Below are 18,597 nucleotides of genomic sequence, written 5' to 3'. Positions count from 1 at the left end.
CCATTAATCAAGCATACATCTTCATGTTTCGGCTGTGTTGTTATATACTACATGTATGTGTTCGTGAACAAACTATTAAACAAACAAGAAAACATCGGAGACTGAGTTCCCTGTGCTGTGACCACAAACTTTCCCCTCTTTCATAAATATCTGCATTTACAAAAAGTGCTTAGAATAAAGCGTAAAAGCAATATATCGAGAAGGGCGTCAAAGAGTTAGGTTCGACCTTTAAGCTTAGCGCTAGCTTAGACTGTAGGTGACCTCAGAAAAATAATAGTTTAGGGTCAAAAAATCGGCATAAAAGACAACCCCTTTCAATCGATGGTGCCGATGGGATAGAAATATCCTTTCACCGTGACCCCATGTGACCCTATTGTTTGCTGCCCTCTACGACGGGAAATGTCAGAGGCCTGGATATGTGAAACCGCGTTTGTTCTTGCGTTCGTTACGTTTTGTGCGTAGACACATGAAATAGTGCACCTGTTGCCATTGCTTTCATTTACGGTTCACATGATGGAAGAACGTACGCTGCAGCTTGACTGCCCCACAAGAAATTGTGGATTGCGAGAAATCAAGAATGAGACTGTAAGTGGCCAACCTGTTAAAATTTATCGTGTCTGATAATTTTTGTACAGCGTGGATTTGAAAAGAGAGTTGTGTGCGCACGACACCTTCCTCATCTCGTAGTACACCTTGCCGCGCCGATGTTTGTATATCAGCGACCAAGTTGGTGCATCTGACTAATATAGTTTGATAGTAATAATCAGGCAGCGATTACAAAAATCCTACAAGGTGGCACCGCGTGTGAAAGTCTGTCATACATTCTACGAAAATAAGAGTGATGTATATGTAAATACCGAGCATCTGTTTTCGGACAGCAGATGTTGAAGCATGACAAACTCACGGCAACGACAGCCAAATGGGGGATACACGTTTACTATTAATATCAATTATGCATAAAATATAAAATATAAAGACACAATCTAAAGGTCACTACAGAACATTCCACACTTCTCAGCCTCGAGGCTCGTAGTTTCAATGTTTCAAGACTGGCTGCATTTACTGTGACCGATTATTTATATCCATTGTATCATGACTGTTCTCGCTAAGTTCTGCCATATGAGTATTGGTAAAATGGTCAAATTATGTAGGATGTTCAGAAAACTTAAACAGCAAGTGTGTCGATTCATGTTCTTTGCACTGCCAAGTACTTTTAAAAGCCAAAACTGGGCAAAAATTCTAACTTTTACTCTTTTGGCCGGGTCACCTTACATTATCGAGATTCAATGATTTTGCTGAATGCATTCTGTCACCCTGCTGACTTTGTGCCATGGCATATTAGCTAGCGGTTCATAAAATATTAAAATGTAATACTGCGATGTTTTTTTTCCTGTCTCTTTGAAAATGTTGTTCAGTGTATCAACCACAGGTTTTTTACTCTTCTTTCCCATCAAGACAGAGAAGTGTCTGTAACAATTCCCATCCAGATTTCCAGTTGAGTTATAAATTTAAACTCATTACCCAGAGATGATGTTTAGTTGACCTTTGATTTGTGATTTTAGTGTACAATTTTTCAGTAACTTTTGATAATTTTTTCATCATAGTATCTGGGTGGATTGATTGATCAGAGGATTCATTAGGGAAAGATGTTTTCAAGTAAAACTCCAAAATTAAACAGGGAAGACTGTACTTTATAAGATTGGTTGTGCGTTGTAAAAGGCCCCAAAAATGTATTTGTTTCAGGAATGCAACTTACTCTGTCTAAATTTGTCTGACTTTTCATTAAAAAAATAATATACGATGTTACCACATTTACTATAAAAAAGTAAAAAAAACTTCAAACCAAACTACTCCATTTCATATAAGCAATAACTGGAACCACACATAAGCTGTTTTTGTTCTAAACTTATGAATAACAGGCAACAATTCTAATATTGTTCTCCATGGCAAATAACAGCCAATACTACCAGTGTGTCTATCTATCTATCTATCTATCTATCTATCTATCTATCTATCTATCTATCTATCTATATATCTACCTACAAGTCTTCTGACTGTCTATCTGATGTATATCTAATATCTGTCATAAATTCTACTACTTGCATATTTCTTTCTGCCAAGCCATCAGATCCTTTCATTTCTCCAATTATTTATTTCTTCTATAAGATTTAATCGTTGTAGAGAGAAAACTGAGTTAGTATCAGCTTGGCCAAACCCTCTCAATATATCAATTTAGCAACTCTTGCTGTATGCACTGTTCTTTTTCATCTTCCAGAAGTTATACACCGAACTGAACTGATGTTCAACATGGTTGACATTGAATCAGGTTCAGAAACTGATGCAATTCAGCCAAAGCCTTGGCATGCCAAGGTAAGCAAATCTACTTATCTGAAATTTTTGAACCATGATTTTACCTGCTTCCTCCAATACAGATCCATGCTCACTATTGTAATCAATAGAATAGAAAAAATGGCGGTAAAAGGGTCAAACTTGTACAAATCAGAATGGTAAAAGTAAATAAAGATGCTGATCATAAGACAAAAATAACTGTTGCATATTAAAAAACAGACATTCCGAAAATGTTCAATGTAAAGAAAGTGACTTTATCTTCATAAAATGTTCTAACTGATCTCAACATGCTGTTAATCAACTTTTGTATTGCCAAATTTTTCATATTTCATTATTAACCATCTGTAAACAGTCACAAACTTTCATGAGCATGTGGTACATCATACATGTATAAAGCCTTTATCATCATTACATTGTTTTCACTGCACGGATCTATTTTGCACCATGTTACTGTATAGAGATCCAACCCTCCGACAGAATATAAAGGGGCAACACCCTAACAATTGGTAGGATGGACAGCTTAAGTAATTTTACAGTACACAAGTGTTTACATTCAGTATAGTCCTGAAGGGTGACTTGTAATTCTGTAATTTTACTCTCAACAGGTACTGGCATGGATCAAGAAGGACCTCCTACTTGTTCTGACAGTAACAGGTGTGGTCCTTGGCATCATCTTTGGACTGGCCTTACGTGCCGTCGAACCATCAGAGACGGCCATACTGCTGATAGGATTTCCAGGGGAGATCCTTATGCGTCTCCTTAAAATGTTGATATTACCGCTTATTATATCTTCACTTATCACAGGTATTGTTAGTAAATTTCTCAACAGCTACTGTACTGCTTCTTTTGTACATCCTTGCAGACTCAATTATAAAGCAACAACATAGACTGTCTATAATTTTAAAGCCCCTGTAGCTCTAACTCTTAAAATTTGTTGACCTGAAAAAGGCTTATTATTTTCTCTGGTTTTCTTTAAATTCTACAAATTTAAAGGATATAGTTTTTTGCTACTGAAAAATTGGACAAGTAAATTTCAATTTTAAACGTTATCTTTATTTCCTGCCATTTTTAAAAACTGGTTATTTTACAAAGAAAACAAAGTGTATGATGTCCCAGTGGGAAACATTTAACACTACACATTACATTGGACTACTCTGTTGTTTCTGTGAAGATTCAAATGCATATGTGCATGATGTACAGTGTTTTCGCTTTATTTGCATGAGGGCGCCATTTTATATTTGGGCAAACGTTCATTATTCATCTTGCTCAAAATTGCACATGCAGTGCAAGTGGACAGTTATACTTGTATAAACACTCCTCAAAGAGTACATTCCCACGAACTTGTTTTAGTTTGGAAGTAAAATCACAAAAACAATGCTAAAAGATATAGCTTTTTGGCCTTTAATATCGTAGTACATCTAAACACAGACATGGTATCACATACAAACAGACATAGTCATTAAAGCACAAAAAACTGAAAACTGTAGATCCTCAGTGGTGCAGCAATTATCAGGTTTGGCAGTGAAACCCATGGATATTTGAAATGCAATTTTGCCCAAACATATATGGAGCAAGCAGACTTTATCTGATTGTTGACATTAGGTAGGAAAAATTTTTCCGAAAATGTTTCATACATATGACTGTCACTGCAAAGAGCGCCCTCTATCAGTAAATATTTCATATTAACTCAAAACTTATTGCCTATTCAATGTTCCAAGAAAACATTTTTGATCAAGTTGGTGGTGTTACAAAATATTGAACTGAGCTCACATTGATGACACTACATTAATGTAAGGATAAAAGGTTATAATTATCAAATTTTACATAATTGTATTACAAAAAATATCCCAAAACAGAATGCTCTGTCCCCGCATAATTAATATCACAAAAAGAAATTTGACAGTGGCTGTGTTCAGAAAAAATCCAGCAAAATTGTGACACAAATTCATAATCGAGAGTGTTTGACAGTGATTTGATTTGCCAAATCTTGCTATTCACTTGAAAAGAATATAATTTACCGTGTGAGCCATGTTTCTATTCCCAAAATTACACAACTCTGTCACTTTATAGGATGTACCTCAATATCCTGCTTGCCAGGTTAACCTGCCAGTGCAGGAATAAAAAATTTTTGCACTTCTGCACAGTATAGCCATCACAGGCTATGATAGAGTCCTTTCTTGATACCATTTCATTTCCTGATGTTCAACCAAGCTTGATTTTCAGAGACATTTCTGAATTAGGTGTTAGATCACAGTGTTATTCACTGTTATAAGGTGCATTCATCTTATATTGTCAAACATTATTTTTTTGTGGTACATAATCTCTATAACCTCTGTGATTTTCATTCCTTATTTGAGTATGTCGACATATATTATAATTCTGGTGAATTATGAGATCTATCTATAAAAGCAAGCACAACTCAACCTGTTGCCATTTCATTCATCCCATCACTGTTCTTGTCACAGCTTATGTCAATTGTGTTGTCCCGCACTATGAGTCAGTTCAGTCTACAGAGGTTTAATTTTTACATATAAAACATTATATAATATATATTTAAGCAATAAATCACACCCAGCGATGGTATACCACGAGATTTTGACCAGTTCACGACATATATGCACCAGCGATAGCGAATGCATATGAAGTGAAATGGTCAAACTTGTGTGGTATACCGTCGCTGGGTGTGATTTATTGCTATTATATCATAACAGTATATTGAAATTCTGGCGTGGAATGTCATATGATAAAAGGACTTTTCCTCAAGCTGAGAGCTAGTGCGCATGCCAGCCGTGGTATATCGTTAATATACCACGGTTCCTTTCGCGTCTCGACCAATCAGATCGCTGTATTTGCACCATCAATACACTGGTATGATATAATATAAAATATACTATATGTGTTAAGGTGATGTAAGAAGTAGATTGAGTTATGAAAATGAACACAACCAAGTTAACCTGAGTTGTGTGGTATAGTTTTGCTGAGTGTGACTATGTGCAAAGGAGCATCCGACCTCTTGTATTGTGTGTGTTGGGTTTCTTTTGTGTCTAACTCAGAATTATGTGTGTGTTGTGTTTGTTTTAGGGCTAGCTCAGTTGGATGCCAAGTCGAGTGGCAGAATGGGAACACGTGCCTTGGTCTACTACTTCTGTACAACCCTGTTTGCTGCCATACTGGGAATTATCTTGGTGGTTTCCATCCATCCTGGCGACCGTGAAAAGAAAGAACAACTGGACATTGAAGAAGGTGATGAAAGGAAAGTGGACACCCTTGATGCTATTTTGGATTTATTACGGTATGTCCTGACATTTTGATCCGAGAAGTACAAATACCGGTATAATTTCACAAATATGTCCATTGAGAAATTTTTCATTTCAACTGGTAGACCAACAACTATCTTGCTGTTTGTTCTGCCTCACATACTTTAACTTTTGCAGAGATTTCAATCACAGAGTTCAGTATTATGATAGGACATTGGAGGGATTGGCCACCCCTGTGTCTGTGCACAATTTTCATCATTTCGGCTTCACACTAGGATTCATTTTGCATAACGCAAGAATATACAAATTAGGTATAGTTATGTAAATTATCTATGTGTCTGCTATGTTTTGATGGATGCTGAATTGGGTTATTTCATTGCATACACTTTAATTTACAAACTCTTTGAAGATATCCCTGCAGTGTTCAGATTTTTGCTGGGTCAGCGTGTAACCCTCAAATCTGTATTCTCATGAAGGTTTTCATGTATCCCAGGTAGACTAAGAGACTTTGAATATCAATTCAATCAGAGTACACTGAAATGAATGATGCTCTGAATCCCAAGACTAGCAGATAAGTGACTTGATTCAGGATTGTAACCTTCCTATTCCAGGGATACAGCCTTGCCTCGTGAAATTGATCTTCCAGTCTCTACAGTTGTCTTGAGACCAACAATTATGTATATTAAATAATTGTTGTTTATTTCTTTTAATTAACCCTTTGAGTGCTGTAATTTTTCCCACCAAAATTTTAGTGCAAGATTTTACCAATTTTTTATGAATTTTTCTGTATTTTTTGTGATGATTTTGGACCAAATTGAACATCATATTTCATTAGCTATAGTTTTCTATCAAAATTTTGGCAAAAATCTGAGTAAACTTGATTGGGCTATATTTTAAGAGGCAACAAAAATTTACTTTCACACTCACAGGTTAACACTTTGAGTGCCAAAGTCCATTCTGAGAGACCAAATTGAACATCATATTTCATTAGCTATAGTTTTCTATCAAAATTTTGGCAAAAATCTGAGTAAACTTGATTGGGCTATATTTTAAGAGGCAACAAAAATTTACTTTCACACTCACAGGTTAACACTTTGAGTGCCAAAGTCCATTCTGAGAGTTGTCGCCTTCATAAAATATATAACAGGCACAATTTTTTTCATTTCCAGACAATTTTTTCAAATTTTCTAAAAAAAAATTGATAAAAACAGTAGTATATAAATAGTTATAGCCATTTTGTCCAAAATTATGAAATGAGTTACAAAAAACTCATAAAAATTGGAAAGCTGATGGACAAAAATTTGGGTGAGAAAAATTACAACTCTCAGAGGTTTAAAGGGATAAAATCACCCTCTTTTCAAATTCTTTTTGCTTTATTTTTGTTTCTGGTGAGAAGTTATTTTGCTCTTTGTTACCTGACACACAGTAAATTATTGATTACTACAGCTCTACTTTCTTTTTGTGTATACATATAGTATGTAAATGTGATTATTACATAATTTCTTCCGAGTAACATAATTATGTCACTGAGGGAGTAGAATCTGATGACCTGCAATTTCTCACATGAAACAAAAATTACTGATTCCATATTTAAAAAAAATATTGACTTGCCCCTTTTTTTCATCCAATATTTCAGTAATTATGCAATGCAAAATGCAGGGATGTAGATAATTTCTGCACGGCATGGAAAAGTTTAGTTACAGACGGAAATTGGAATAGACACAGAGGGACTTTTTACATGTAAAAATCTCAACATTATGTTACTTGGGTGGATTTCTCTTGCTTACAGCCGGAAGTTTGCCACCTACAGGTGGTTGTTTTTTCTGTCTATTATCTACATTCCTGAAATGCCAATAAAAACAGACATCTCTGACAAAGCAACCGTTTACTCTCAAACATTTTCTTGTAAATTATAAGGATACGGTAAAAATCTTGTTTGATTGGATATTACTTAGGAATATTACATTCATGATAATAGAGTCAAGATATGTGAAATATGTGATGGAACAATAAATGCAATCATTGCAGAACAGGGAAAGACACTTATTTTTTTATCCACTTGCCCTTCGGGCAAGTGGGGGGTTCAGTTCACTTGCCCGAATTGGAAAACCACTTGCCCAGTATAATTTATGTGTTTGAAAAAAGCTAAAACATTGGTTTTTCATTTCACGCACTTTATTTTGAAAATTATCATGATATCATGAGAAAATGTCAGACATTCTCATTGGGTTCTCTTCACACTTCTAAGAGTGCTGGATGGCTCATTTATATTCCATTAATTACTAAAGCCCCATTACCTGTATCTTTTAGCATTCTTTATGTGATTTTACTTCTGAACTAAAACAAGTTTTTTGGAATTTGCTCTTTGAGGGGTTGGAACACAAGTATTGTTAACTGCCCAGTGCGACTGCATGTGCAATTTTGAACAACAAAAATAATAATTATCTGCCCAAACATAAACTGGCACCCCATGCAAATATAGCAAAACCAGTGTACACCGTGCATATATGCATTTGAATATTCATGGAAACAACAGATTTGTCCAATGTAATGCATAGTGTTGAATGTTTTCAACTGGGACATGCTTTGTTTTCTTTTTAGTATGGTGGGAAATCATAATAATGGTTAAAATGCAAATTTACTCGTCCAATTTTTCACTAAAGAATTTTTTGTACACCAGTAAAAGACTATATCCTGTAAATGGGTAGAATTTAAAGTAAACCAGAGCAAATAGGAAGCCTTTTTAGGTCAACAAATTTCAAGATTTACAGCTAGTGGGGGGTTTCATATTCATAGAAAAAATTCTAACATTTCATATGTTTGTATGTTTACTTTCTTGGGGCTTAATGTACAAATAATAACAGCCATTTCAATTGTACCTTCAAGGTCTTTTTGCTTTTAAAAGTTTTAACTTATCTATACAGAAAGAAAAAATCTGTAGCTATAAAGGAATGTTTTTGAAGCTTCTGAAAAATAATGTACTTCTTTGTCATGTTTTTACTGCGCTTATATCATACACCAGCCCTATAAAGTTTGGATTGCCATTGCACTATAACAGTATCCTATGTTTTTCTAATAACCTAGGCGGTCTTATTATTGCTCATGCGCAGACTAAATAGAATTAAAACCAACAACCTAAGGCGTCTGTGTTTTTCAATGTGTCTTGAAAGCTGAATTTCTCGATGTCAAACTCGCTCCAATTGCTTCTTGACAGTCATTTTAGAATGGGAAAATTCACAAACAGAGAGGTTGGTCGCCACGGACAAGTAACTTTTGGCTTATTGACCTGAAAATTAAGTCAGTGTTTGTTGAAAATTCAAAGACTTGACCCGTTTACACCAAATATTGCTCAGGACTTCATTGCATGCGGTCTTGCCACTGACTTTGCCACTCACTGTCCCTCAACAAGTTAACATTGAAGAGTACGTTTTAGTAAAAGTCCAATTTTATGTGGTGATTTTTAACCACTGGACTTTATTTTAACATTATTATAAACGTTCATACAAAGCACAAAAACCGCTGTGTGTTTCTTTTTTTACCGTATCGACATATTGTGAGACACCGTACTTCACAGTCAGTGCAATGAACTTTGGTGAACGTACGTTCCACCAGCTGAACAGCTTTTTCATATGCAAAATCAGCGTACGGTAATTTACCGGTACCGGTGTATTGTTTGAACTGGATTTTATTGACAGCGACAATATGATTCTTTTCGTCAACTCTTCATGCAATTTTATGAAAAATTTTATGGAAATGTTCACAATGACATAATATGATTATTTGTTGTTGTTTAAGTCCATGTTCCCTCACCAGAAATCGCTCTCGTGAATTCGATTTCTAGGTAATTATTTTTTGCACTTGTCCCGTCGGGCAAGTGGCATCGGAGGTTCACTTGTCCGAACGCGACTTTCACTTGCCCCGGGCAATCGGACAACCCTTAGTGTCTTTCCCTGCAGAAGATACGGAAACTGATTCATACAAGCTATGTTGTCTTGCATATTATTCCAAAACATAATAATCATCAGAAGAGTTTAGAAATTGATGTCAGTTTAGGATGCACTTTCAAGTTATCAGAGTAAATTGCACTAATAATTGTAAGGTTTGGGTATACTATACTAAGCTTTATTACAACAGTGTGCTTTTTCACACTACTCACATCTTAAAATTGAACTTGTCTCTTACAGAAACCTGATCCCGGCAAATTTAGTGCAAGCTTGCTTCAAACAGGTGTGTACAATGAGGTGCCCCTGAAAGATACGTTAGCTATCCCCATTTGACCTTTGAATCCTTAACCCCAAATGACCTATAAAATCAAGAAAAAGTTTAGAAGAAAAGGGTAAATTGTCAGAGTACTTGTGCCTAATCCTTTAATCCTGAATCTGTAATGAACTCTTAATTGGGTGATTTTCTCCCACAGGAGTTAAATTGCTTGAGCAGAGGGCCTCCATCTATCTGTTTTAAGTGTGTGCGCCCTCGCAGTCTAAAAGTTAGCAGTATTTTGTTTTTGTAGAATGTGCTGTACCGTCAGTCAGTCATTGCACTTTCAACATCATGTAATTTTACTGTTTAGTGTTTGACTTTACAGAAAGCAGAACAGCAGCCCAGCCTGTATTGATAGAAAAAAATGATACACTTTGTAAATATGCTTCTCTTCACATCCACTGATGGCTGGTGTATTTCTTTGAACCCAAGTTCTGCTGGTGTTCAGTTTGTGATGGGTGATAATTTTGTTTTATTTGCAATTCAATAGACTAAAACGGAACTGGAAACTGTTCCCCTCCTTGCACAAAGGACTATCAACGTGACACTCAATGAGGCAGCGGTTGCAAACTTGACGGACTTTAACAAAGCTGGACTATATCGTATCAATGAAACAAACATCACATACGTTGAAGAGACCATCACCTATGTAGTTGGTGAAACGACCAAACGGAGCCTTGTTTTGTCGGACGGAATGAATGTACTTGGTGAGTTTTGCTTTGAGTTCTTTACATGAGGAAATTCTTTAATGAAATGTCAGAAAGTTCATATGATATATTTCCCAAATCATGTCAAAATGCCATGAATACAACATTGATCAACACAGCCTGTATGTGTGTATAATGTCTGTTATTGTTACTAATGAATTCTGATCTAGAGTGTTATACATTGATACAAAATGGTATTGCATATTGTAAACAATTCATTGTGTGTTCAAGGCCGAAACTTCTTATTTTTAATGCATTTTGGGGAGAAGAAGAAAATATGCACTTGTTCTCCAGAAGAAAAATAATGAATGTATTATTCCAAAACTGGCTTTTTTCACTTTTCTTTGACACCATAGTCTATGAGTGCCTGTTTATCCCAATCTGATCAAAATCAGATATAGAGTACGGCGACGTCTTTACTTACGCAGTTTTCTCTTGCTGTCACTGTAGTGAGAGGCGACATCTGATTTTAATCAGATTGTATTTATCCCTGACTGGATATAATGTTAACGTTGAACTTAATTGCAAAGTTCCAATACAAAAATGAAAAAGATTTTCTGTGTTTTTATGCTTGGTAGCATTTTAAGGAAAAATGTACAAATCTTATGAAGCAAAATTCTTCTCAGTGGTTTTTTGAATGATGAACATTATATGGACAAGTTATAATGATAATAAACTTCTTTATTTATTGAGAAAAATGTTCTATTATTTGAATTTTATACATTATTACTGTCAATAAGCATAACAGCACAAGCAAAATTAATACAAAAATTGATTTTTGTAGGATTGATTGTGTTCTGCATTACCTTTGGTGTCTTGATGGCCAAGATGGGCAAAAAAGCACATGTTATGTGTCAGTTCTTCATGATCCTGAATGACATTGTCATGCAGATGGTTCTGATTGTCATGTGGTATGTACCAAGAAAACTTTTACAAATCATCCACCAGTGGTGTATATTTGTGCAAAATTCCTCCATGATTTGATGCAGAGGTATGCCGTTGCTTTTCAGTGTCAGTACATTCTGGTTGATACAGATCTTGTGTACTCTCCAACTTGTCAAATTCTTTACATAAAATGCAAATTTTTTAAATCAATGTGATAGCAGTTCACGTAATATGAAAATGTCTCTTGCATCACAGCAGTGCCAGCTTTCCCAAGTTGATTGTGCAATATTTAAGGCAGTATGTGCCTTGAAAGTGAAAACTTTTCAACCCCTGTTAAGTTTTGATTTTCATGTGAAAATCAACAATAAACCAGGTCACCATGTAAATTTTGGTACTAGTCAAACAAATTACCTGACATTTAATGACATTTGAAACTCAAAATGGCTGCCAACCCTGTCTTAATTTTGTGGGAAAAACTAAAAAAAACTAAAATGGTATTTCTTACTCCAAGAGCTTTCAATTCAGCTCCAACAACTGGTAGATTAGAAAAACATTATGAAGTTCAGAGAGTCAGATTCCAACTGTTGTATACCACTAATACAGCACAGCTCTTTTCTCATCTCCACAAATCAGATCACTGTATTTTTGCCATCAGTATTCCAGTGTAATATAATTTGGTTTAGAGGTCACACTGACACAGATTTTATTTTCCTGCAGGTATTCACCAGTTGGTATCATGTCCCTGATTGCTGCAAAGTTGCTATCCATGGGTGATCTGGAATCTGTACTGGCCCAGCTTGGCATGTATATGTTGACTGTAATTATTGGACTCGTCATTCATGGATTCATGGTACTTCCAGGACTGTTCTTTGTGATAACCAAGAAAAACCCATTTGTTTACTTTTTTGGAGTGCTGCAAGCATGGATAACTGCCCTTGGCACAGCCTCCAGGTGAGTTACACTCTGTATTTTGCATTTTAAACATTTTAAATCAATATGAAAGAAGTATATGACTAGGGGACAGTTTTTCAGACACTAATGACTAAAAAGGTATCTATGATGCTTTTCAAGTTTGTTACTTGACTGGATCAAACCTTGAAATCTGTCAGCCTAGCTGAGCTACAATGGTTCTTCCCCGGAATAAAAAGGAAGCGAATGCGTTTTACATACTCAGTACGCCCAAATAATCACGTGATGCCGGTACAAACAAACCCACATGTGTACTAACGCGTATGGAAATACACGTATGTCTATGCGCGTTTGCGCACATGGCTTTGTTTGTACTGTGGTCGATTCGAATTCCGGGTTTGGCCTATTAATCCACTAGAAGTAACACACTGTGTACAAAGCAGTCACTCATGTTCATCTTTTTCATCTCACACAAGTGCGGGTACTTTGCCGGTGACATTCAGATGTCTGGAGGAGAACAACAAAGTTGACAAACGGGTGACACGCTTTGTCCTTCCCATTGGTGCCACAGTCAACATGGATGGTACTGCCTTGTACGAAGCTGTAGCGGCTATTTTTATTGCTCAGATGAATGGAATAAATCTTGGTGCTGGATCCATCGTAACTGTAAGGTGTGTATTTAAGTCGATAGACAAGCTTTTTATTTTTGCTGGTTATGGTTTGAATCACAGTCCCTCCACACACTAGTTTGGAAATGTCTATTGTTTTAATGTTTGAAGTACGGGATTAGGAATTGTATGTGCATTGTGGTTTGGTATCCGTATTTCACATTCATTTTTGTCGTGTTTTTCTTTCGAACATTTGCTACCCAGAACCACTGATATTTACTCTAATATCTGAAGCCTGTGTCAACCATTTTACACCCTTTGAAAATACATTTCTTGTGTTCGATTGCCATTGTCATTCTTCTTGTTTAGAAGTATGGAATCTGTTTTATGCGTCGTCCAAGTCCAAATTGTGCCTGATAATAAACTTTTACGACAGGTATCACATGAAATGTGGTGTTATTTTGGTGTGGGGGTGGACTGTATTCAAACTGAAATGAAGCCCTACAATTACAAACACAGACATCTTATCAAACCATAAGGCACATGGTAACAATAGAGACCAAGGGGTTCCCAAGTGTTGTGTGGAGGGACTGTGCTTGAATATATATATTTAATTGAAGAAATATATTCCAAATGAGATCAAACACAAAGAGAGTTGAATTTTTTCAATGAAATTCAATGAAAATGAAAGTGAAAAATTATTTTTTTCATTTTCTGTAGTCTGACTGCCACCTTGGCTAGCATTGGAGCTGCAAGCATTCCAAGTGCAGGATTGGTTACAATGTTGCTAGTTCTGACAGCAGCTGGATTACCCACTGGTGATGTCACTCTTCTGTGGACTGTTGATTGGTTACTGTAAGTGTCAAAGATCATGACCCTGTGACCTCTATATTTATTCATTTGTTCATCTACCAAATAATTTTCAGTCTTACATCAATTTAATTTACTGATTCAAAGAAAACAATGGCAACCTCCATTAAATTATCATTATTTGTCACTGAAAAATAAATGCATTTACTCCATAGAACAAAACATTTTGACACCATACATACAGGATTGTCTGCAAGTTGAACACATCTGTTGTGGTGTACTTGAGAGATTGGAAGAGAGAAACAAAAAACAAAAGTGCTGAGAAATACGCAAAATGTATCACTAATGCAGCCTTAAAGGGATATTTTTTTTAACTTTTTTGTTTCATTTGTCAACTACAGCTTTTTACTCCTAGTATTTGTCAATTTTAGTTGAGACTAAAATTGAAAAGTGAAGAGTAACAGTGCACTTTGAACTTGAAGCACTGGCAAGATAAATATTTCAACATGTTTTAGGTATTTCAGCATGTTGCAGAGAGTGAAACTACAACTTGCTGTTGACGTACAAGACAAAAATCAGTGGAAAAGAATCAGAAATTATGACTTCTGATTCTTTAATGACTGGTATTTCTTTACTATCTTTGAAGTACTCTAACGTACGTGAAAATGTTTACGGTGTTTGCTAGTTTTCAGAGTAGTTGCAGAGTACAATGTGTGAGCAAACCGTATAAGTCACACATGTATAATTATTTTTCAGCAATCTTAAATTCAAGTAATTCACAGCCAGAAAAAATGGGAACAAACTAATGTATTTTACAAAGTAGATGATCATTATCTGAATGGTTGTATGTCTTTTTTATGTGTTTCCTCACAGGGATCGCTTCCGTACCTCAGTAAATGTACTTGGTGACTCGTACGGTGCCGGAATTGTTGCTCATCTGTCAACCGTTGAGCTGAAAGACATGGATATGCTGGAAATGGAGGAAGGCATAGAGAACAAAATTGCTGACTCAGATGACAAGTCCAAGTTACAGCCAAGTGTCAGCAAGGGTGACTCTGATGACAAAGTCAATGGTATTGTCAATGCTGAAGATCAAGAGTCCATCACGTATATTTCAGAATGATACAATTGAAAAGGCGTGTCATATTGTAACGATGCCTGGCGTTACAATAAAAAGAACTTGAAGTGGCCGCCTAGTTTATGAATCAAATTTCCCCATTTTATGAACAACAAGGGGTTCCATTGTAACGATGCCTGGCGTTACTTGGAAAAGAAGTTTAATAAGTGCTAGCGTATTTTTTTTTATGAATCAAATTTCCCCATTTCATGAACAACAAGGGGTTCCATTGTAACGATGCCTGGCGTTACTTGGAAAAGAAGTTTAATAAGTGCTAGTGTATTTTTTTTTATGAATCAAATTTCCCCATTTCATGAACAACAAGGGGTTCCATTGTAACGATGCCTGGCGTTACTTGGAAAAGAAGTTTAATAAGTGCTAGCTTAGCTTTTTTGATGAATCAAATTTCCCCATTTTATGAACAACAAGGGGTTCCATTGTAACGATGCCTGGCGTTACCTGGAAAAGCAGTTTAAAAAGTGCTAGCTTAGTTGTAAAGAAATAAAAAATTATTGAAAAATGATATTATTCTGGTCCAATGTTTGTGTGACTATAGATAACATCCAATATTACATATAGGGTCTGATTTTGGTGGACTTCAGATCTTTATCAAATCTTTTCATGTTTTTAGAAAGTGTTTGAAACATCTAGAACAGAGTATCACTCTTGTACTGAAGTGTTTCATATACAGAAAATGTTTTGAGTAAATAACATGAGATAGAAATGTAAATGTCACTGATGAAGAGTACTAAAATTGATGGGTCACCTGCTGGTACATCATGTGACCATCACATGACCATGGCAGCCTCTAAGTGAGAGATCAACTGGCAAAAGATGACTAATTCATTTCCAGATTTGTTTACCATGAAGATAGTTTGGGTGAAAAATTGTGGACCTTGAAGTTTTTACACCTGCATTGATGCAAGTTTGGTTTGAACTTTAATTTGAAGTATTTTTGTAAAGGTATTTTTCTGCTTGAATCAAAATACAGAACTGAATGTTGGTTGAAGCATTCTGTACCAATATGAGGAAAGGCTCATAGAAAAAATACCAAATTAAATAATGAGCTTGAATTTTGTCAAAAAAAACACTGAGGGTACAATTTTCATTGCTAACTCAAAATTTCCGTAGACTTGCCCACACGAAAAATTCATTAGTAGTCAAGCTGACATTGACCTAACACCTGTTAAGAGGATTCGTGCCGCTGAATGTTTTAGAATAAGAAAATTGAGCTCAACGCTACTATGGTGGCCTATGGGAAATTAATTAGTGGTCTTTTGCCAACTATTACCTGAATGGATCTCTGAATATGGAGACCATATGTACATTGTGATGTAATCTGTGATTTCAGAGATCAAATCTCTTCCACTCCTAAATCTATTTTTAGAATTTGCTGCTGTGTCAACTACAACATGGGAAACCAGAGAACAGCATTTTGTCAGTAAGTGTGAAATTTGATCCGCGGATTGTAATTTTTGATTGTAAAGCAGCAAATTGATGACAATGATACATTTTAATTCCGATTAAGTAATTGTAGCTTAATATACAGAATTAATGTTTCAGCTGAACCATTCAAATTTCAACTAACACTGAATTAAAAAGAGAGGTGTAAAGGTTTGCATGCCAATCAATATCTTTCCAAAGAACAATCTTTCTCTATCGTAATCAGGATATCAACCCTCTCACAACTAGACTTTGGTACATTTGCAGTGTTTTCAATAGGAAGATATTCTGCCCCCCCCCCCCAAATCAAATGGTTCTGCCCTATACAGGGTATCAATCCTGTCACAGATAGGACTTTTGTACAACTGTAATGTGGATGGGTGAAACTACATGGTGGTGGAAGGGTTAACCCTTTGAGTGCTGTAATTTTTCCTGCCAAAATTTTAGTGCAACATTTTACCAATTTTTATGATTTTTTCTGTAATTTTTTTATAATTTTGGAGCAAATGGACATCACATTTAATTAACTACAGTTTTTTTTGAAATTTTGGAAAAAATCTGAAAAAATTTGACTGTGTTATATTTTGTAAAGATGACAAAAATTGACTTTGGCACTCAGAGGTCAACTGGGCAAAGGTGGAAGAGAGGTGAGAAGTGAGAGGTCAAATACATTCAGGGTGACCTGTTCAGTTTTTAATACTCTTATCCCAATGAAAATGCCACAAAGAATTCTTCCATGAACATCCTGTTATCATATTTTGTTTTCTGAAATTGTCTTAAGTATTGACTTTTGGGAAGAACTTTTTTCTTACCTTTATTCATGAGTCTCTCAAGATGGATAGCTTTAACAAAATATTTGCATATAACACTATTGGAACTAATTTAGGATAATTGGATTTTCATATTTTTCAAATTTCTCGAAGGTGAAAAGTGCAATTTAGCTGAATGTTGCAATATTACAAATTACTCATAAAAACATGTAATGTAAAGAGAACAGTACAAAATGTAGATGAGATTACATTTGTAGATTAAATGGGCATCACTTCACCATCTAGTTATCCCAAATTAGTTCCAACCGTGTTATGTAGATATGCAAGGAAACACCTGTAGTATTGTCATTTTCTTGGAACTTTCAGGAAAAAAATGGGAATGAGGTGTTTTTAGAAATATATTCAAAAAGTCGAAAGTTAGCATCAAACGCTTTTTTTCATATAATCTCTGTGAAAGTCATTCATGAAAATAGAAAATGCAATATTCAAAATGCTTTGTGTTATTGAACAGTGTACCCCATTGAAGAATGTTTTAGCAACAAAATCACTTCAAAATAATTTCATTTTTTAACTGAGTGACAAAAGAAGTCATTTTATGTACATTTATGTGTACCTCTCAAAGATAACTCTTTTAGGTAAGATTTATTGTACATATATTTTTGTATTCCCTTTCTTTACGTAAAATTGTAACTGCTACAAAAAAGTACTATATCACTTGTATTTGTCACTATGAATGTAAAAATAGAGATTACAATATTGTGTAACATATTAGTGCTATATCTAGACTATAAAAATGATAAAATTTTAATAAAATCATGTAACCCTACCATGTTTTCAGTAAGTCCCTGTTGTTTTAAATATCGAAAACACAATATGAATATTCATCATGTGACTTGATTTGAATATACTATGACCTTTGACACAACATCGCTTTTGAATAGTGAAACCAGGAGTGAAATATCTTGCGCATGATAGTTGTTCATGACAACACCGAGACCTTTCAGTATTAAACCATTGAAATATTTCCAGCTGAAGTGATTAAAGGCTCTGTTTTCATGTGAGTGGTATGGATGGTACAAACTCAACTGATACAGGGACTGTGTATAGGCATTATGAAAAGGTTTTAGTGGTCAGACGAAAAAACTGTTTATTGCTCGTATTTGTTCTAAATTTATCTTACATGGAAGGTCGACAAGTTCCTCGAATTAATCTTAACCATGACACGTTGATATCAGTTACTTAATTTTGACCAAGACACGCTGGTAGCAGTTCCCTGAAAATCTAAGCGCCCTCACTAGCCCAGCTGTTAGCAAAGCCAGCACACTATAAACTGGTGTGGCTGCGCTGGCTGGTGCTGTGAAAGTCACACCGAACTGTACAGTGCCCCCAGGTCCCGGCCCCAGGTCCAACAGAATACGTTTCGATGAATACACATGCTGATGTTAATGTTTTAAGAAGTGTATCTAAAGTTGTACCAGGAAA

At 35.4% G+C, this 18,597-nt stretch overlaps 1 protein-coding gene across 1 annotated transcript; it reads left to right on the top strand.

Moving 5' to 3' along the window:
- The first annotated feature begins 500 nt into the window (after nt 1–500).
- On the top strand, nt 501–17,334 carry LOC139145655 (excitatory amino acid transporter-like). Its single transcript, XM_070716937.1, has 11 exons — nt 501–585; nt 2,276–2,370; nt 2,955–3,153; nt 5,431–5,641; nt 9,791–9,833; nt 10,357–10,573; nt 11,358–11,484; nt 12,176–12,409; nt 12,844–13,038; nt 13,696–13,830; nt 14,659–17,334. The coding sequence occupies exons 2-11, from the start codon at nt 2,299–2,301 to the stop codon at nt 14,906–14,908; spliced, it is 1,683 nt and encodes a 560-aa protein (XP_070573038.1). The 5' UTR covers nt 501–585; nt 2,276–2,298; the 3' UTR covers nt 14,909–17,334.
- Nucleotides 17,335–18,597: the final 1,263 nt, after the last annotated feature.

This window comes from Ptychodera flava, chromosome 12 (genome assembly GCF_041260155.1).
Source record: "Ptychodera flava strain L36383 chromosome 12, AS_Pfla_20210202, whole genome shotgun sequence".
Classification (NCBI taxonomy): Eukaryota; Metazoa; Hemichordata; class Enteropneusta; family Ptychoderidae; genus Ptychodera; species Ptychodera flava.
This window is presented reverse-complemented; position numbering and strand designations above follow the sequence as displayed.

Bases quoted from the DNA above. Each gene is read 5' to 3' on its own strand.
- LOC139145655 (XM_070716937.1), top strand. From the start codon at position 2,299: ATGTTCAACATGGTTGACATTGAATCAGGTTCAGAAACTGATGCAATT. The intron at 2,371-2,954 runs GTAAGCAAATCT...TACTCTCAACAG, and splicing joins CAAAGCCTTGGCATGCCAAG to GTACTGGCATGGATCAAGAA. The intron at 3,154-5,430 runs GTATTGTTAGTA...TGTTTGTTTTAG, and splicing joins TATATCTTCACTTATCACAG to GGCTAGCTCAGTTGGATGCC.